We start from the raw sequence: 18,909 nt of genomic DNA on the forward strand, positions 1-18,909 counted from the left end.
AAGAGGCAACCCACGGAATGGGAGAAGATATTTGCAAATGACACTACAGATAAAAGGTTGATATCCAGGATCTATAAAGAACTCCTCAAACTCAACACACCCAAAACAGACAATCATATCAAAAAATGGGCAGAAGATATGAACAGACACTTCTCCAATGAAGACATACAAATGGCTATCAGACACATGAAAAAATGTTCATCATCACTAGCCATCAGGGAGACTCAAATTAAAACCACACTGAGATACCACCTTACACCAGTTAGAATGGCATTGGTCTTTTTGACCACATTGAGATACCACCTTACACCAGTTAGAATGGCATTGGTCTAAAGAAACTTTTTCTTTAGGATACAGTCAGAAGGAAAAAATAAATAAATAAAAACAAGAACAAATGAAAACAGTCAAGTCTCTCCACTCTCTCTTCACTAATGTGCTCCCCAAAGCCTTACCTGATTAAGAGCTAATGCCACAGCAAAACAGGATGCTCTCCTGGAGAGGATTTCTCCTTTGATCAGGGCTTCTTCTCTTAATGTAGTACAGATTTTTAAAGATTCAGGGCTATTCTGGCAGGAGACAGGATTGCTCAGTAAATAATGTCATGTACCTTTAAATTTAATAAAATGATTAATAGTGCTCAGCATTTTGGATTTCCTTGTGTAAGAATTTCCCAGCGCCTATCTCAAGCCACTTAATAGATGAAGCCCCATATAGAGACCACATGCAGACAGAGCTAATTATCTACACATTAGCACTTCAAATCTACATTAACTTCATTTGTAAAGCTCTTTGTCAATTTTCCAAACTAGGGCCTTTTTAACCACCAAGTGTGTAGGTCTCTTTGTATCTGGGCAGACTGGTTTCTAGACATAAGTACCATAATGTAAAGGTGTAAAAATCTCAGTTTGTTACTATATTAAGTAATGTATAAAGCTCAGCAACACTAAAAAGTTTTCCTGAGGGGATTTCCAGTCTGAAAATATCCATGTAAGTCAAATTCTTGAAAACGTGAACACTTATGTGAATGTAAGTCATGAGAGAATCCCATGAAAATAGAAATCTTAAAATCCAAATCCAAATCCAAGAACATGAATGACACACAAACCAGCAGAGAGCAATGGTAAAACTGAATCTTCTTCCTCTGTACATCCTAGAGGTAGATTAGGTTTATGAGAACAGTATTAGCTTTGCATCTACGTCTATCTGTTATGACATGATTCACAACTCAAAGCCTAAAGTAAAAACTGAATCTGATGAGTGAAGGCGGTTCCCAGAATTGACCTGGAATTTGTAATGGCTGACTAGTTCAATTTTTCAACTCTCCTCTCCACTGAGTAAAACAAGTTATTTTTAGATACAATATAGAGGAGAAATGTCATCTGGCCTTCCTAAATAGCAGATGCCACTCAAGGAGGCATCTCTAAAAATGTCAGAAAGCTCAGTATTACAGTGCTGAATAACCTGATGCTTAAGTGTTGTGTATTCGGTTGGCCTTCTGTTTCACAGACAAAGAAAATGGTATGACTGGAAAGGATAACACAAGGGTGCCCCGGTGGCTCAGTCAGTTAAGTGTCTGACTTTTGGTTTCGGCTCAGGTCATGATCTCAGGGTCATGAGATCGAGCCCTGTGTCCAGTTCTGCACTCAGAGTGGAGTTTGCTTGTCCCTCTCCCTCCCCTTCTGCCTTCCGCCCCAGCTCTGGCGCGTGCGTGCGCACACACACACACACTCTCTCTCTCTCTCTCTCAAATAAATAAATAAAATCCTTAAAAAATAGAGAAAGGATTAGTTAATAATCTAGCAATGAGCAAAACTAAGACTCTCAGGCCAAGTCTAGTCTAAGGCTAAAAATGGTTTTCACATTTCTAAAGGTTTGTAAAAACAAAAACAAATTACAATATATGAGAGAGACCATATGTGGTAGAGGCCATACATGGCCTCTAAAAGCATTTACTATCTGGCCTTTTATAGTAAAAGCTTGCGGCTCTTGAATTCAACCCTTTCATTTCACAAATAAATTAAGTGACCACTTCAAAGCCAGTTAATGCTAAAGCTGAGACTTTAGCTAAAACTCTAAGTTTCTCAATTTCCAGGACGGTTTTCTTTCCACTATAACCCCACTGCCTCTCTTGTTTTGGAAAATTGGTATTGCTACACTTTTCAGGTAAGTGTTTTATTTTATTTATTTATTTACTTTTATTAATGTATAATGTATTATTTGCTTCAGGGGTACAGGTCTGTGAATCATCAGTCTTACACAATTCACAGCACTCACCACAGCACATATCCTCCCCAGTGTCCATCAGGGAAGTGTTTTAATGGCCCATGTTCATTCACCTTGCCTGGTGTTCCTTCATTTTTGCCATAATAAGGTTTTGTTAAGTTTCCAAAGTTTAAATGACATGAGTGTCTACAGTAATGCACAGAACCTTGGCCGCCGCACTCTTTCAGTTATTCTTTATTTACTGATTCATTCCATCAATGAGGGAGAAATAGTTTCTAAGTACAAAAAACCATCCTGATACAGTAATGACATATGGACTTGTAAGTCATGTTTTCCGTCATCAAAGAGTTCACTTCAATGTCACATACATTTATTAAAGATCAATTGTATACCAGGGCTGTTCAGTGTTGGCATACAAAAATGCCTCAAGCCTTACGTCTAGAGGGGAAGATGAAACATTCACCTACTTAGAATAATATCAGGCAGTGCTAAGTGTCATATAAGTGATACTAACAGAACACAATTAGAGCATGTTGGGTGATAGACATTACTTCCAACTTTGAACCACCAAAAACTTTACAGATAACAATGAAGTAGCCCTTGAGTTCACTGATTAAGGATGGTCAGATTTCCATGGGCGAGAACTAGAGAAAAGACTTGTCTAGTGGAGTCCAGCTTGAGCTGAATAACAAGAGGACTGGACTCTACAGCAGAGCTTGAACCCAGCATACCTCTTGTTCTCCCTATCTACACAACTGCCAGAGAAGGGTGAAAGATGATAAAATTGCTTTTCCCGTGATAAAACTGTATGATGTGGCTAAGTTGAGTCTTCTAAAAAAGAACATATTTAAAATGGAAATATCTGTACCAGATGGAAAAAAGATTTCAGAGGAACTAAATTTTTCTTTGTAGAGGAAAAAAAATGATAAATTCTCTCTCAAACACTACCCACAGTGCTCTAAAAGTTAAGGGAAGACAGGCTTACCAGTTTGTAGCAAATCGCAAAAGCAAGGACATAGGTATCTTTGTTGAACTTCACATCTTGGTTTTTCATCTCTATCAGTACTTCCAATGCACCTACGAAAAGTGACAAGTGGGTTGGCAGTGTTAAATGCATTGGAAGGAGTTCAGAGTTCTTGGCTATTGATCCCCAGAGTTCTAATCCGTTCAGCACCACCTACTGAAAATTGTATTCCAGAACCACAATAAAAGCTATCTGTCAAAGTCATTTAGCAATTAACTAAATTAAAAAAAAAAATATATATATATATATTAAGTCATACAGCAAGAACTAATATTTTAAAACATATTATATTTTCAAGGTAAGTAAACTCTGTATTTAGCTTAAGGCATTACATAAGATTTAATAAAGTTGTTTTTTAGACCTCAAAGAATGAAATCTCCATAATTTAGCCACTCATAAGGAATATAAACATCATTTTTGCATGGTCCATTGTTTTTCCCAACTGCTATACTTATACCAGCAAAGACAGAATTTTTCAGCAAACATAAATTCCAATACTTACTTGAATATTTGCCTTTGATAAATAACATATCCATCAAAATATTGAATGATGTGGAGTCTGAGAAGAAACCTCGTAAATGCTAATAAAAAAACAACAACAACACCAGTTTGGTTAAAAGCTATAACTATTTAGTGAATATTTACTCTTATACTCCATCTTCCCTATCTAGGACTTATTTTTGTGTATACTTTATCCATTTGGTCCCCTGAATTCTCTAATAAATTTCTGATATATTAGGATTTATTCTTCAAAAAAAATCAGATGCTGCCCACTCTTTTGGCTGTCGTGCCTTTGGCAATGGGCACACCAAACAAGAGACAGGAGGTATGGCAAGAGTTCTCAGAGTTTCAAAAATATATTGAAGAACATGTTCATTAAACATGGCTCACCTGCTTAGGGGAAAAGAAACAAGCCAATGAACCCTGATGGGGTTGTCCTGCAACATGGGTGGCAGCATATTGATACGAAATAGCAGGTGTCAGTATGTTTGAAAACTGAGCAAGGACAGTCTTACACAGCTATGATTCTCTTTTGACAAATGAAAAATAAACAGTAATTCACTTTTTGCAATAATTCACTAAAAGTGGTTCTTAACTTTTTTTTTCCTCAACACTTTTACTCATGATAACACAACACATGTTACTGAAATATGTCATTAAATGCCCTACTCAAGTTTGTTCTTAGTTTGAGAACCTACTACACAAACCCTATTCTAAGGATTGAAAATAAAGAAATGATGAATAAGACACATAGCCCTGCCCTAACTCTAGTGGGGGTTATGGTCTAGTAGAGCTTAAATTCTGGCATGGGAAAAAATGAAAATGGGAGTAAAACCTGTAAAAAAAAAAAAAGTTAAAATGTAATTTCAAGTTATCAATAAGGGCTATAAAGAACAATGAAGCAGGAAAAAGGGACAGAGAAGATGGCAGAAGGTTGTCAGAAAAGGCTTTCCGGGAAAAGACCTCAGTGAAGTAAAGGAGAGCCTCAATAATGACAATGTAGACCACTCCGGTCTGAGGACATGGGTATGGCATGTCTTAAAAAGCATAAGAAGGTCCAGAGTGGAATGGGCAAGAGGGATGGCAGGCAATGAGATACTACAAGGTGCATCTAAGTCATGATCAGGGATCGGAGTTTGACTTTAAGCGAGATGGAGAGTCCCCAGAGCAGCCCCATCCACAGTGTACGCCATCTATGTGGTTCTATATTTTCAGGTAGCTTCATTAAGAAAACTAAAAATACATGCGATCAGTTTTAATAATGTTACCTAAACCTCTAAATCCAAAATGTAATTTCAACATGTAATCAATAAAAAAATGAATAAAGTACTTCATTTCTTCTTTTTTATACCAAGATTTGAAATGCATCATGCATTCCCTTATAGCACATGTGATTTGAACTAGCCACAGTCTGGGGGCTCCAGAGATATATGCAGCTAGTGGCTACCGCACTGGCGGCACCACAGGATTCTGGGTAGGGGTAGGGGACACACTAAATTGAGAGTGGTGCTACACAGGATTAGGCTTTAGGTTACTGGACTCAAATTCAGTTTATTTTGCTACTCCAGGAAACTTGGCTGTAGATGAGTATTTCAGACATGAGTCCCTAAGTTAAAAAAAAAAAAAAAGTTGCATTTTCTTTTTGTTTTTATCATTACACTCATGGCTATCATTACAGTAAAATTTTCATTTCCCTCTAATTACAACACATGATTACTGAATAGTCAAACAATACAAAAAGGTATAGAGTAAAAAGTAAGAATTTCCTGTACTTCTACCCCCTAAAGATAAGCAGTAGGGGTTTCATTAGATTCTTACAGAATTTTAATATATACTAAAATGTAAATATGTGTATTTGTCTTTTATGGAAAAAGTTGGTTCAAACTAATCCACACCATTGCAAATCCACCTTTTCTTTGGTTACTAATATATTACAGTCATTTTTCTAAGCCATGGGTATCCTTAAAAGTAAGGGGCAAGTCAAGAGTTAACAGTTCCACCATACACAGAACACTTTAGATGAAGAGTACAAGACAGAAAGAAAACTTAGGAGGGTTCTAAAAAATACAAAAGTATCCCAGGTGGCCAGCCCTGGCTCCAAAATAAATGTTTCTGATCATGCATGAGTTTATAATGTCTCTAAGACCCAGTTTCCTCATCTGTACAATGGATAGGTCAACAGTATCTCCCTCAGCAGGGTCGTGGTGGGAAACAAATCAAACAGATAAAATACTTAGCACAGTAGTGAGGACACAGCAAATATTCCATAAATAATTACAAAAATAATTGTTATTTTTGCTTTAGGAAAAGAAAATCAGAAGATGGGAAAGGATTCTGAAAACAGAAAAGCACTTTATAATGTGGCCATCAACCAGAAGTAAAAAATATAACCACACAGGAGAAGCATATGAGAAGGTTAGGAAAGGCAATCTTAAGATGGCAGCCAGCCTTAAACTATCACCCACGAAATTCTTCTCAGAGAGGAGGTTAGTACCAGGTCACACCCAAAGCAATTTGTACATACAGCTTTTCTGCACCTGTCCTATACCTCTGTATAAAAAGACTTCGGCCTTTTCATAACAAGAACTCCAAGGACACCTTAAAATGCAAATAAACAGTGATTCCTTCAGCCCAGCAGCCTTACTCTGAAAATCTCACCCCGGAATAATGTGTGTAAGAGAGATGCCTTTGCTAACATCACTAAAAACACCCCAAGATCAGCAAAAGGAAATCATTGACAGGGAAAGCAATCAGAAAACAATAACCTGGTCTTTGATGAGTTCCACTGCAGATTCCTCAAGATCCAACTCATAGCACAATCTCATGAAAAGTGGTCCAAATTTATATGCTCCGAAAGTCACATTTCTGTTCTCTGCATGGTACCTGGTAATCAAAATGATTCAATGAGCCAATCATTGAGATGCAGGGAAAAGAAAAGAAAGATTGTGGAATATACTCTACTAAACACTGGGAACACAATAAAGCCTCATGTATTCTCAGTCTGAAGGGTGAAAAGTCCAGAAATGAGGATAAACAGAGGAATTCTGGAGTGCAGAAGTGTACCAGGCATTTAAATAACGGGTTTTTTTAGAGGCCCACATTCATAATCATGTGAAATAAAATAATAGAAAAATGTACATTGTAATTGTCTTCTCAATCTGTTAACAACCCACTAGGACTAACTATTAGCATACATAGGGAATAATAGGAACCTTGCATCAGCAAGCCCATGACAATGGCACTGTTTCTGTGTGGACCTCATCTAGAGAAAACAGTGAAGTGATGCCACGCTCCATTCCTCTCAACTCTGACTTCTCCATATAGGATGGCAGACAACCTACAGATGTACTTTACAACTTAGACCCATCTCTCTTTTTCTCTGCTTAGGCAAAGGCATTATGTGAGCTACTATCAATTAACAATTAAACAAATTAAACACCATTCTGAAGTTTCATTTTAGGAAAAGGCTAATTTCAAAGACAGTGACATCTTATATGTGGCTTGAGATTTCTATAAGCAGTCAGTCAACTAGTGGGAACTACAGAACTGAAAACTGCCAGCATAAATTGACTTTCAATAACCAATTCTTTCTGTTTTAGACACCAAGACAATCTGGTGACAAAATAAGTATCTCATGATTACATGTAAACCAGATTTTAGTAAGACTCATTATGTACATAAATCACCCACACCACAGGGAGATGCTGACTTTAAAGACAGAATACTTTTGACCATTCTGTTGAAATCACAGAGGAAAGTCACAGTAACATTATGGATAGTGTATCCTAAACATATATACTGCCAAACAGAATAGCAATATGTAATGTTATTTATTTTTTTCTTAAAGATTTTATTTATTTGACAGAGAAAGAGATCACAAGTAGGCAGAGAGGCAGGCAGAGAGAGAGGGGGAAGCAGGCTCTCTGCTCAGCAGAGAGCCCAATGTGGGGCTCGATCCCAGGACCTTGAGACCATGACCTGAACCAAAGGCAGAGGCTTAACCCACTGAGCCACCCAGGCATCCCCTCTTTTTTTTGTTGTTGTTGAAGATTTCATTTATTTATTTGAGAGAGAGAGAGCAAGAGAGAGACCACAAGCGAGAGAGAAAAAGAACAATCAGGAGGAGGCTGGGGGGTGGGGAGAGGACAGAGGCAGAGAGAGAAGAAGACACCCTGCTGAGCCGGGAGCCCAACACAGGGCTGGATCCCAGAACCATGAAATCATGACGTAAGCTGAAGGCAGATGCTTAACTGACTGAGCCACCCAGGCGCCTCAAGAATATGTACTTTTAAAGATACATTTCATAAACGAATTGTAGAAGAAACAAAATATATTCATTGCTTCATTACAAGTTATGAATTAAATTATATCAAAACTTCAGTTGTATACCTTAAATACACATGACTTTTAGTTGTCAATTATACTTCAAAAATACTGGAGGGAAAAAAAGAATTAAGTTATTAAAAGGCAACACAGTATAGTGATTAAGGATTTTTGGACTCTGATTCCAAACTGACAGTTGAAATCCCAGCTCTTTTACTAACTGTATAATGAGGAGCAAATTAATTATGCCTATGCCTCAATTTCTTCACCTATAAATGAAGATAAAAGTTCAATTCAAAGAGTTTTTGTGAGGATTAAATGAGATGGCATGCCTAGCATACAGAAAACCTTCCATATTTGTTAGCTCTTAAGAAATGTAAGGAATGCCATGGAAAACACCTTTAAAAATCAAAAAAATATTCCCGGGTGCCTGGATGGCTCAGTGGGTTAAAGCCTCTGCCTTCGGCTCAGGTCATGATTCCAGGGTCCTGGGATCAAGCCCCACATTGGGTTCTCTGCTTGGCAGGGAGCCTACTTCCTTCTCTCTCTCTGCCTGCCTCTCTGCCTACTTGTGATCTCTTGTCTGTCAAATAAATAAATAAAATCTTAAAACAAAACAAAACAAACCCACACGATCTTTGCACATAAAAAAATCGGTGAGAAAATGTTTAAAAATATCAACAGTGGTTGATCCATTCAGAGGTGGAACTCTTGCTTCTCCCCCTCCATGTGGGGTGGCCAGCTAACTTGCCTTGAACAAGAGGATGTGACAGAAGTGAAGATATACCAGTTCTGGGCAGCTTTACAAGGCCTGCAGCTTCTACTTGTGCTGGGTGCAAGTGCAGCCCAGCTAGACTCATGAATGGTGAGACATTCCAAGGGGAAAGATGGGCCACATGGACTCAGGCATCAGAAATACAAGTGAAGCTTCCTGGACCTTCTAGCTCAGCCCAGAGAGCAGCTGACTATGGACCAGCAAGTGACTTTAGCTGACACCAATAAAGAACTGCCCAGCTAACCAGCTTCAATTCCTGACCCACAGTAATAATAGAGAAAAGACAGTAATAGATGACAGAGAAATAATAAACAGCTGTCTTGTTAAGCCATTAAGTTCTGGTGTGCAAAAAGAGACAACTGAAATACTAGAATTTATGACACATTTCTTCTACTTTTTTGGAATTTTCAAACTTTCAATGAATTTAGTGTAATACTGTGTTTTTTTCCTTTTTAAAATAACGTTAATTTTTTCACATTATAAAACTGATAATGCCCATAACAGACAAGTTTGAGAAATCAAAAAAGTATATGTTTAGACCCCAAAAAATGTGTAATTGCCAGAGAACTACAGTTAACTTTTGGTACATATCCTTCCAGCATTCTATATATGAACACCTAGTAGTTCTCTCTACAGGTGTACAATATAAATGCAGGTCCATGTATAGCAATATATCTTTCAAGAATGGTTAAGAAAAAAAGGGGGGGTGACGGAGTTGCTAAATGATGGACAATGGGGGGCACTGGGTGTTATGCAAGACTGATGAACCCCAGACCTGTACCCTTGAAATAAATAATACCTTATATGTTGATTAAAAAAAAAAAAAAAGCATGAACTTGATTTCAGAAATGAAGCCTGTTGATTTTGGGTCATACACTTCCTGAGTAAGTGAAACCTTTGCTGATTTTCCCAACTGCAGGTTATTACCCCTGAGTTCTCCTGAAATGGGAAAATGATAATGAAACATAACAAGCATAGGCCAAGAGGAGGGAGCTGAGCCAGAAGTCCCCTGAAGTGATCCAAGTGAGGTAAAATGAGGCCTGAACTAAGGCACTGGTAATGAGGAGAGAGGAAGGCTAGAGATGAGAGATACCAGGGAAGTGGAAGCAGTGGGATTTGTTATCTTGTCAGGGAGGAGGGCAAATGAGATTAGGGGAAAGAGGTTCCCCAGTGTCTCCTGAGTGGCAATTTGTAAAAGGTGAATGTGAAGACCTAGGGGACACAGAAGCAGAGTTCATCAGGCTAGTGATTTCTTGAGGCATGGATTCTGGTTTTCTATCCTCAGTACCTGGCATATAGAAGGAATCCAGTAAGCATCTGATAAATGAATATAAACGTCTGGAGCTCAGTGCAGGCATGTGGACAAGAGATCTGAAAGTCATCAATGCACAAGTGATAGCTGAAACCTAGTTAAACAGATGAGATTGTTCAGGCAAAAGAACAGAATGAGAAGACACCACAGCTGGCAGAATTCTAAGGAAATGCCTCACCTGTAAATGACATTTTTAACCAGTTCCATATCGTCCCTGGAATCGCACAAATGAAGCAAGGTTTTCAACTCCTCCTTCAAGATGAGTTTGTTCTGAGTCAATTTCTCTTCCATGTTTCTCAGATAGGTTGCTGGAAGAAAGCATGGTTTAATGGTCATCATTCAGGCTGACTGGGATTATCAGGAATCTGACCTCAAGAAGAAGGGGAAGCTGGATCCTGCTATATTGCAAAGGGGCACTTAGCGGGGCTTATGGCCATGTAGCTCCCATCACAGGCTAGTCTCCTCAAGAACAATGTCACAGAAGGTCTGTGAAGCAAATTCTCTGTGCTATAGGCTGAAAGCCCACTCAGAACTTTGTAACATACAATTTCTGGGAGTACAAACACAAGAATATGCAATTTTGACTACCTTGGTGATTCACGTATTGAAGTTTAAAAACTCATGTCCCAGAGGCTTACCTCAAAGAATTGCCCCTATAGGTGACCCATTAGGAGACTTAAAAAAAAAAACAAAAAAAGTAACCAAGATGTCCAAACTATCAACTGGCAGGATACCTAGCAGTTGGATATCTTGGTTAAGTGAAAGGAAAATATGCAATGAAGGTGGGTTTGCCACAGTGGTTGAACCACACAGTTCAGTAATATTTCACGTGTCTTTCATTTGGTTCAAGGGGGCACGTGGGTGGCTCAGTCTGTTGAGCTTCCAACTCTTAATTTAATAATAATAATTTAATAATAATAATCCAAAATTTCAATAGATGTTAATTCACATTTTAAAACAAATAATCAAGATTTAAGTGCTTGTAACACAGAGAAAGCTTAGTTATGGTTCCTGCCCTGAAAGAATTTAGTCTTTTTGAGAAAACAAGATATATTTATACAAAGCAACCTGAAAATGCTGGGGTAGTGACAAGTGACCAACTATATACACGATACAGAAAAAAAGAAATCAGGGTGGCAGAAACAGACCAGATTTGAGTGGAGAAGTACCAGAGAGAAAGGAAGGGGCTGGACAGGACTCAGAGAAACTCAGAAGAGGGGAGCATTCTTGATATGACAATCAGCATAAATAATATCACAGAATGGGGGTGAGGGGTGATGAGGGGAGAACTGTGACTAGATTAACAGGAAATCATACTGGACTCCAGAAAGGGTAAGGTCCACTATGAAGGAGCAAGGAAGCCAGGGAGTTGTGTACACAATGTGATGTATGACAGAGGATGATTGTGGGTTCTCATAATGAAGAAATGTTGACATGATTTTATAAATATCAATCTGACCATGGAGTAAATTGGCACTCATTATATTAATTGCCTTTCAGAACATACGCACAACTGTCACAGCCCTAGAATGACTATGACAATTGGATTTAACTAGAAAATGACACAAACCCCTAATTCTGCCAACTTCACAAAGCTCTAAAAGGTAAAGGGGTAAAAAGAACAGTGAGGTAAAATACAGACTGAGTGTCCCACACTGAAGATGAACATATTCTCCCTCACTTTTAAAGCTTGTGTTCTCATTCCACACGTGGTATAACGTAACAATACGATTAGTGGAGAGGTGAGGAAAGACTGATTTCTGGAGGGCTAGAAGCAATAAGTATTAAGTGCTCAGAAACATCTGAAAGGGAGAGTAAGGAGATTTTAAGTCAGCAGGGACAAACTAAACTGTTACTGAAAGACACAAGAATATCGTTACGTTTTAAAGGAATTTAAAGTACTGGAAAAAATGTGCAGGAGAGAGGGAATGAATTCAACAAGATTTCCCAGATGCTGAAAGGAGTAAGACCTAGTGTGGTGGTGTGTTTTCAGCTTTTTGTAAAAAAATACTCAAAAATAGCCCAAAACAGAGATAGAACATTATACTCTCCTGTGTCCATCACCTAGGCTCAATAATGACTAATATTTTGATAATTAAAAAAAAAAAATCTTTGTTTTAGTCTATTAAATTTTTTAGCTGAGGAGCAAAATATGAAAATGCATCACAGGGGGCACGTGGGTGGCTCAGTCTGTTGAGCTTCCAACTCTTAATTTCAGCTAAGGTCATGATCTCAGGGTCACTGGATCAAGTGTGTTCCCCTCTCCCCCTCACTCTCTCTCAAAGAAATATTTAAAAAAAGAAAGAAAGAAAGAAAGAAAGAAAGAAAATGCATCACACATGGGATGGTTTTGTTTCACTATATTTCACATGTTTTTGAAGATGCATGTGTATACTGGAGATACTATGTAAAATGCACTTCTTACTCAGAGGTGCATCAAAAATGTGAAAGTCAATCATCTTGAGCAGTTCTCACACTTTACTGTGCATATTAACAGTCTGGGGCTTCAAGTTTCATATTTCTATGAAACTCCCAGATGCTGCTGACCCTTGATCCTTAGTCTGGGTCCTCTAGAGAGGACTGGTTCCAACACTAATTTTAGCATTTCTCTGTGATCCTGGGAAAAGTGACAAGAGGAGAGGGTAGACTACAGTAGTACAAAATGAGATGAAAAGTACATTTAGGGATAGACTAGGAAATTACGAATCCATGTCAATTTTTTCTCAAAGATCACTGGAGACTGAGCAGCGATAAAGTCAGAAAAAACCTGAATGACACATCACTGAAAGAATTAACAAAATAGATTCAATTACCTTTGGTGCCAGGAAGATGATATGCAATAGCCACCTTCTTGTGCTGAAATTCTTCCAATTTCACAATACTATCTGTAAGTAGGTATCTTTTAGCTAAAAAACAATGAAAAAAGTAAAATGATTTTCACTACCTTGTACTAAGCAAAAACATGCATAGAAGTTGATTGCCTCTAGTAACTGATCTTCACCTAATATAAATAATCTATCTGGACAGCTACAAGTGAGTCACTCTGGTGGAAAAGTAAACATCTCTAAACTATCAGAGAATTCAAATTCTCAGCAAGTTTCGGTTTTTTGTGTGAAAGGAGCTAGTGATTAACTGTTATGGAGATGGGTTGAGAGGAATCTGGGACGTGAAAGACAAATATACATTCCCCAACTAGTTATGGGATTACAAGCGAATAAAAAAACAAAAGCCCAAAACTAAAGGTTACTGTTTAAACGTCAGAGTAGTAGGTCTAGTTTTGGTTTAACTAGGTGAAAACTCATAGTGTAGTGCAGACAGCTAGAGTGTGACCATTGTAATTCCCGGTTCTGCCATTTGTTAAATCAGGAGTTAAGGCCTCTCAGAACTGGACTGTTGGTATCCTCATGATGTAACAGAAATCACTGACCACAGCTTAGTAGGAAAGTTTGGGAAACGTTTTTTTTTTTCTTTCGGATGCTTGCCTGTGCATGGAGAGGAGCTTGGTCAAAGAACCATGCACTGAAGACCTCTCTATACCGCAATAACAGGTTACCAGTAAAAAGTGTGGTCTGTTTATGGGAGACAGCCCAGAGAACTGTTAGAGCAGGGCTGTCCTATTGTGCTGCCTGAGTGCAAATCCCACCGTGGGCTGACTTGGCCTTGCTGTCTCCACTTCCTTAGAGAAAAGAACAGAACCTTCCTCACTGGGGATTGTGAGCAGAAAAGGAATTAAAATACGTAAAATGCATAGAGTAACAACTGACACCAAGTGTTAAGTATTTTATTATCACTCACCAGTATATTCAAAGTTTATCATTTCCGTAAACTTATTAAGGGACAATTTTACAGGTGAAGAAACCTGCACAAGGTCTTTCAGGTTATTAGCTGGGGCGCGAAACTCGGAGAGGTACACCTCTGCTACCAAACTGCAGGACAGTCCACCCAAGGGAGAGAGGGCTTTCCGGACAACAGCGTCGCCTCTTCCAAGGGACTACTACAGCGCCAAGGTCGAGACCTCAGCCTGGCTGTCCTTTGGTTCCCAGGCACAGGGAGGGCCAGGGCTGCACACGCACACAACCAGAGGACGAGAGAGCAAGCTGCCGGGCTCCAGGTCAGTGCGTGACTGAGGCGCTATTATTTCCCCCAAGTGATGCCTGCTGAGGTGTCAATCTCCCTTCTTTCCCATTCCTCCCCTCCTTCACGACCAGAGGCCGCAGATACCTCCGAGAGGGCAGCGGCAGCACGTGGAGCCTGAGCCTCCCACCCCAGGATACACCGAACTCCGCAGCGCCTGCAGAAGGTCGTGCTTCGGCAGGCGGATTGTGGCAGCCATGCTGTACCGGGCCACACCAACCACGGGAACTGGCGGGGGCGGGGGGCGGAGCGTCGGCCTATGACCCCACCCCTTCCGCTGCCCGCAATCCCTGGACGTTCGTCCTCTTGGTACGTTCCAAGATGGCAGCCCCCATAGTGAGGCGGTGGTTTCTTGTGGCGCGGAAAGTGCCTCTGCCTCCGCTCTTCTTGGCAGGTTGGTGGCTGTTCTGCTTCTGTGGAGCTACTTCTTTAGTCACTTGAGAGCTCTTCCTTAAGTGAAGGGAACCGTTGGCTTTCAGGAGGACAGGAAATGCTTCTGGGATCTAGTTGCTAGAGAAACCATTTGGAGCGTTGGGTAGCGCGGAAAGGGGAAGTGTGGCCTCGGATCCGTCTCCTTACCCAAAATACTGCCAGCCGGTCCAGAGGTGTGCAGAGTAGATGAAGTTAAGGCGTGAGGTCTTTTGCGTAAGATTTGCATGGTTTGTGTGTTAGGGTGGTCGTCTCTTTGCTGACCATGAAGAGCCCGAATGTTCCCACTTCAGAGCTAGGAAGTTTTCCTTTCTGCTTAACTGTCTTTGATGGGGCGTCCTAAATCTATTTCTCACCACTTCACAATTGAAGACTTTTGGTCTCCACTTGGGATAAGAATTTAAGTACTAATTTCTCATCCGGCGACCTGGGGCACAACTTTTTGAGTGACCTTTCTATGCCACAGTTTTCCACGTGTAGAGGCAATAGCTACTTCCCAAGTATAGTTGACCCGAGAACAGCTCAGGGGTTAGGGGCATGATGCCAGGGATTTGGAAAATTGTGTGTAAGTTTTGACTCCCCCCGCACTTAAGCCTACTGTTGACCTTACCCATAACAAACAGTACATTAACACTTATTTTTTATGTTTTATGTAGTTGTATAGTGTGTTCTTAAAGTGAGCTACGGAAAATGTTATTAAAATCTTAAGGGAACTAAGCTTTAGAGGACTATACTGTATGTACTGAAAAATAAATAAATAAATAAGGCAAAGCTGTGTTAAGTGGAGCCCTGCAGTTCAGAGTGGTATTCAAGGGTCAACTGTACTTGGATATTTCAGTAAATGGCACCTCACTCAAAATGTTTTTAATGGATCTGCACAAAGACATTAGGAAAAGTTGACATTTATACAAGCTCAATCCTGATAGGTGTATGATTATATGACTAAAATGCAATAATCACAATTGATGTTTCCAGTGCCTTTTATCTTCTTTTTCCAACATATTTCCTCTAGCTCCTATTAAAAACCAACACTTACACTGTTGTTTACAGTTCTTTAGGAACAGCTATTGAATATCAATTGAAAACATCATTGTTGGCCTCCAGGTTTTCTGAGGATTAACTGGTTGACCTAGCAGGTGAAAATGTTTAGTGCCACACATTAGGTAAAGCGGCATGTACAGTACCTGTTGTCTCTGAGAATTAGTTGCTGTATCTGTTTGCTAGCATGCTTAATTTTATGGCTCTTAATAAATGCTTTTCAATTTACACAGAACCTTGAATTGTGTATCAGGGAGACTATCATGGTTGCATCGTGCTTGAGGCAATCATCTAATATTAGATAAGGGTGAACTGAGAGAATTTTCAGTTAACATTTTGTTCTAAAACTGGTGAACTTGTAGTGGGATATACCTGTGTTGTTACATTGTAGTAACTACTAGCTACATGTGGCTATTGAAATTAGTCAAACAAATAAAATAAGAAATTCAGGTTTTTTTAGTCACATTAACCACATTTTAAGTGTTTAGTAGAGATGTGTAGTTAGTGGCCACAGTTGCACAGCTCAGAATTGAACATTTTCATCATTAGGTTCTATTGAATAAGCACTAAGTTAGATTATAGAAGCAGGGAGTCCTGAAAATCAGGAACTGGGAAGCTATAAGGCAAGTAATAGAAGTATGCCAGATAGTGCATTAAGGACCATCCCAGATTTGAGAATGCAGATAAGATGATTGACTTTTAAGTCAGCATAACATCTTGAGCCATTACAAAATAAGGGGGTGGGGTGGGGAGTACTTGGTACAAACTAGAAAAGTGATTTAAATTTATGAAGAGAGTACAGATAGCAAATTTATTGGGACCTATTATGTAGTGAACATTCGAGTAGGCACTTAACATGCCCTCATTTCAACGTTTAACAAGGCAATCTATTTTACACATCATGAAAGAGACTCAGAGACTGTGCAACTTGCCCACGTTTCATACCATTTATTAGCCAGGCAAGGATTCCAGCTTAAGACTTTGTGACTAAGGTGTATCTGTGTTAACAATCACACTGGTTTTCTTTGGGTGGAAAACGTTTGGAGATGTTGGTCTGAAGGCCAAAATAACTGTAAAATGAGTAAATATACAGAACCAATCACTTTTCCCTAAACTTTGAAATTCTGGTCTTCGGAGGTATCTTTTCTAGAATTGAATAGAGAAAATATTTCTTTTGATGGTGGAGAGTTCTATCTTAGAGAATATGGTTGCCTTCAAAGCTAACTGGCTGAAGGATAACTACTTCATTCTGGTCTGAGGATTAATACTGTATCACGTGGAAAGTTGTTAGTCTCTGTCGCTACTGGAGACCTACTGAATTAGAACCTTCATTTTTATCAAGGTTCACATACACATTAAAGTTTAAGAAACTGATTTAGATTTTCCACTTTACCATTGTTCACCTAGTTTAACATTCTGACTTCAAGGAAATCTTTGATTCTAATGTTAATATGCAGACCTTGCAATTACTATACAGAAATGCAAAGATTTTTTAAATGATGTCATTTGTAAGGTATCAGAAATATAAATGTCTTGCTTTAAAAGGCTTACAAAAATGAAATGTTTGTCTTAAGGTGTAGTAATTTACTATTGCTGTTGTAACAAATTACCACAAATTAGGTGGTTTAAAATCATACAGGTATTATTGTACAGTTCTGTAGGTCTGAAGTCCGACATAGGGTCTTTCTGTGCTAAATTCAAGATGTTGAAAAAGATGGGTTTTCTTCAGCAGTCTCTAGGGGAAAATCTGTTTCCATGTCTTTTCCTTCTTTGGGAGACCCCTTACATGCCTTGGCTGATGCTCCCCTTTTTTTAAACATCTTGAACATGAGCAAGTCAAGGCCTTATATCACTTCGTCCTTCACACATCATAGTGTTGCAGGATTTGTTTTCTCTGTTGGAGCCTGCAGTTCTTGGTCATGCCATTTCAAAGAATGAAGAGTTAGACCAGACAGAATGGTGGGCATCAATTGAGTTATTGCTCAATAATAATTGAGCAATAACAAAGTCATAGTACAAAGTTCCCAAAGGGGTTGCCACAGGAGTTCTTTATGGGCTTCTTGGTGGGCTGTTTCAATCTGATTAATTCTCCCTGTACCTGTCATCCAAGCAGATTTTTAGGTCACGTATCTATCTTATGGGAAAGGGTGGAGGCCTCCTTCCAGAGTGATGTAAAATCCTTTTAAGGGTGGTTTCCTCTTGAGGAGGAGGGGGTTGTCCCTGCCTGACTGCCTTCCAATAATCCTTCAGCAGTAGTACCTGCCTTCCCCCCTTTTCACTTATAAAGACCTTGTGATTAGATTTGACTCACCTGGATAACCCAGTACAATCGCCTCATTTTAACACTAATTGATTTGGTGATCTTAACCTCAGTACCCTTGAGCTGTGTTTCCTAACATTCACAGGCTGTGGAAATTAAGATGTGGACATCTTAGGCCGCCTGGGTGGCTCAGTGGATTAAAACCTCTGCCTGGGATCAAGTCCCATGTTGGCAATCTCTGCTCAGCAGGGAACCTGCTTACCCCTCTCTCTCTGAGTGCCTCTCTGCCTACCTGTGATCTGTCAAATAAATATATAAAATCTAAAAAAAAAAAAAAAAGACATGGACATCTTTTGGAGGGTCATTATTCTGCCTACTAGAGTTGGCCATTCATTCCTATATTTATCATCAGTTTCTTTTAGTCTAGGAAAATTTTCCATTTGCCAGATATAAATTCTTCATCCTTGAATCCATATCCTTTTGCTCTATACTCAGTGGAAATGGAAAATGATGATTGGTTACTTTCTTATAAAGCAAACATTTAAAGGTTCACGTATATAAGGGTTGCTGAGTTTGCCTTTTATAGATTAACTGGTCCTCGTTTGTTTTCAGTTCGTGACCCCTTGATCAACTGTACACAAAGGGCACTCTTGGACTCCTGTCTTTCCCCACCTTTACCTTCCCTGCTTTTTTGTCTTCCCATTAGAAACTCTTTGAACATTTACATTCATAGTTGTCTTTTTTGACTCCAGAATATGAAAGGGTGATTTCTTATGCTAGAGGCAAGTGCTAGAAGAAGAAACAGAGAATAAGTAAGAAATTATAATAATAATAGAGAATAAGTCACTGGTATCCTGAGGTTTATATAGCTTAATAGTTTTTAGCTTGAG

The 18,909-nt window shown here is 39.1% G+C and overlaps 2 protein-coding genes across 8 annotated transcripts in view; one reads left to right on the top strand and one right to left on the bottom strand.

The window, feature by feature from the left end:
* The window catches only part of PTCD2 (pentatricopeptide repeat domain 2), a 30,546-nt gene extending 16,027 nt beyond the window's left edge, over positions 1 to 14,519 (bottom strand). Inside the window, exons 1-7 of one of the 2 annotated variants that reach the window (XM_082722983.1) lie at positions 14,380 to 14,519; positions 12,972 to 13,064; positions 10,337 to 10,466; positions 6,514 to 6,631; positions 3,750 to 3,828; positions 3,209 to 3,300; positions 453 to 566 (exon numbers count right to left, since the gene is read on the bottom strand). In XM_082722983.1, coding sequence (XP_082579109.1) covers positions 453 to 566; positions 3,209 to 3,300; positions 3,750 to 3,828; positions 6,514 to 6,631; positions 10,337 to 10,466; positions 12,972 to 13,064; positions 14,380 to 14,491 — 738 coding nt within the window. In that variant the 5' untranslated portion in view covers positions 14,492 to 14,519. Of the gene's footprint in view, positions 1 to 452; positions 567 to 3,208; positions 3,301 to 3,749; positions 3,829 to 6,513; positions 6,632 to 10,336; positions 10,467 to 12,971; positions 13,065 to 14,379 lie in introns of those variants that run through there. The other variant, XM_082722984.1, reaches the window with a different exon arrangement.
* The window catches only part of MRPS27 (mitochondrial ribosomal protein S27), a 102,057-nt gene continuing 97,256 nt past the window's right edge, over positions 14,109 to 18,909 (top strand). For 3 of the 6 annotated variants that reach the window (XR_014309523.1, XM_082722978.1, XM_082722979.1), the window contains exon 1: positions 14,585 to 14,686. Coding sequence is in view for 3 of the 6 variants with exons in the window: in XM_082722978.1 (XP_082579104.1) it covers positions 14,614 to 14,686 (73 nt within the window). In the remaining 3 variants the exon portion in view is untranslated. Of the gene's footprint in view, positions 14,270 to 14,581; positions 14,687 to 18,909 lie in introns of those variants that run through there. The other 3 variants (XM_082722981.1, XM_082722976.1, XM_082722977.1) reach the window with 3 other exon arrangements.

Source organism: Mustela nivalis (genome assembly GCF_964662115.1).
Source record: "Mustela nivalis genome assembly, chromosome: 3".
Lineage (NCBI taxonomy): Eukaryota > Metazoa > Chordata > Mammalia > Carnivora > Mustelidae > Mustela > Mustela nivalis.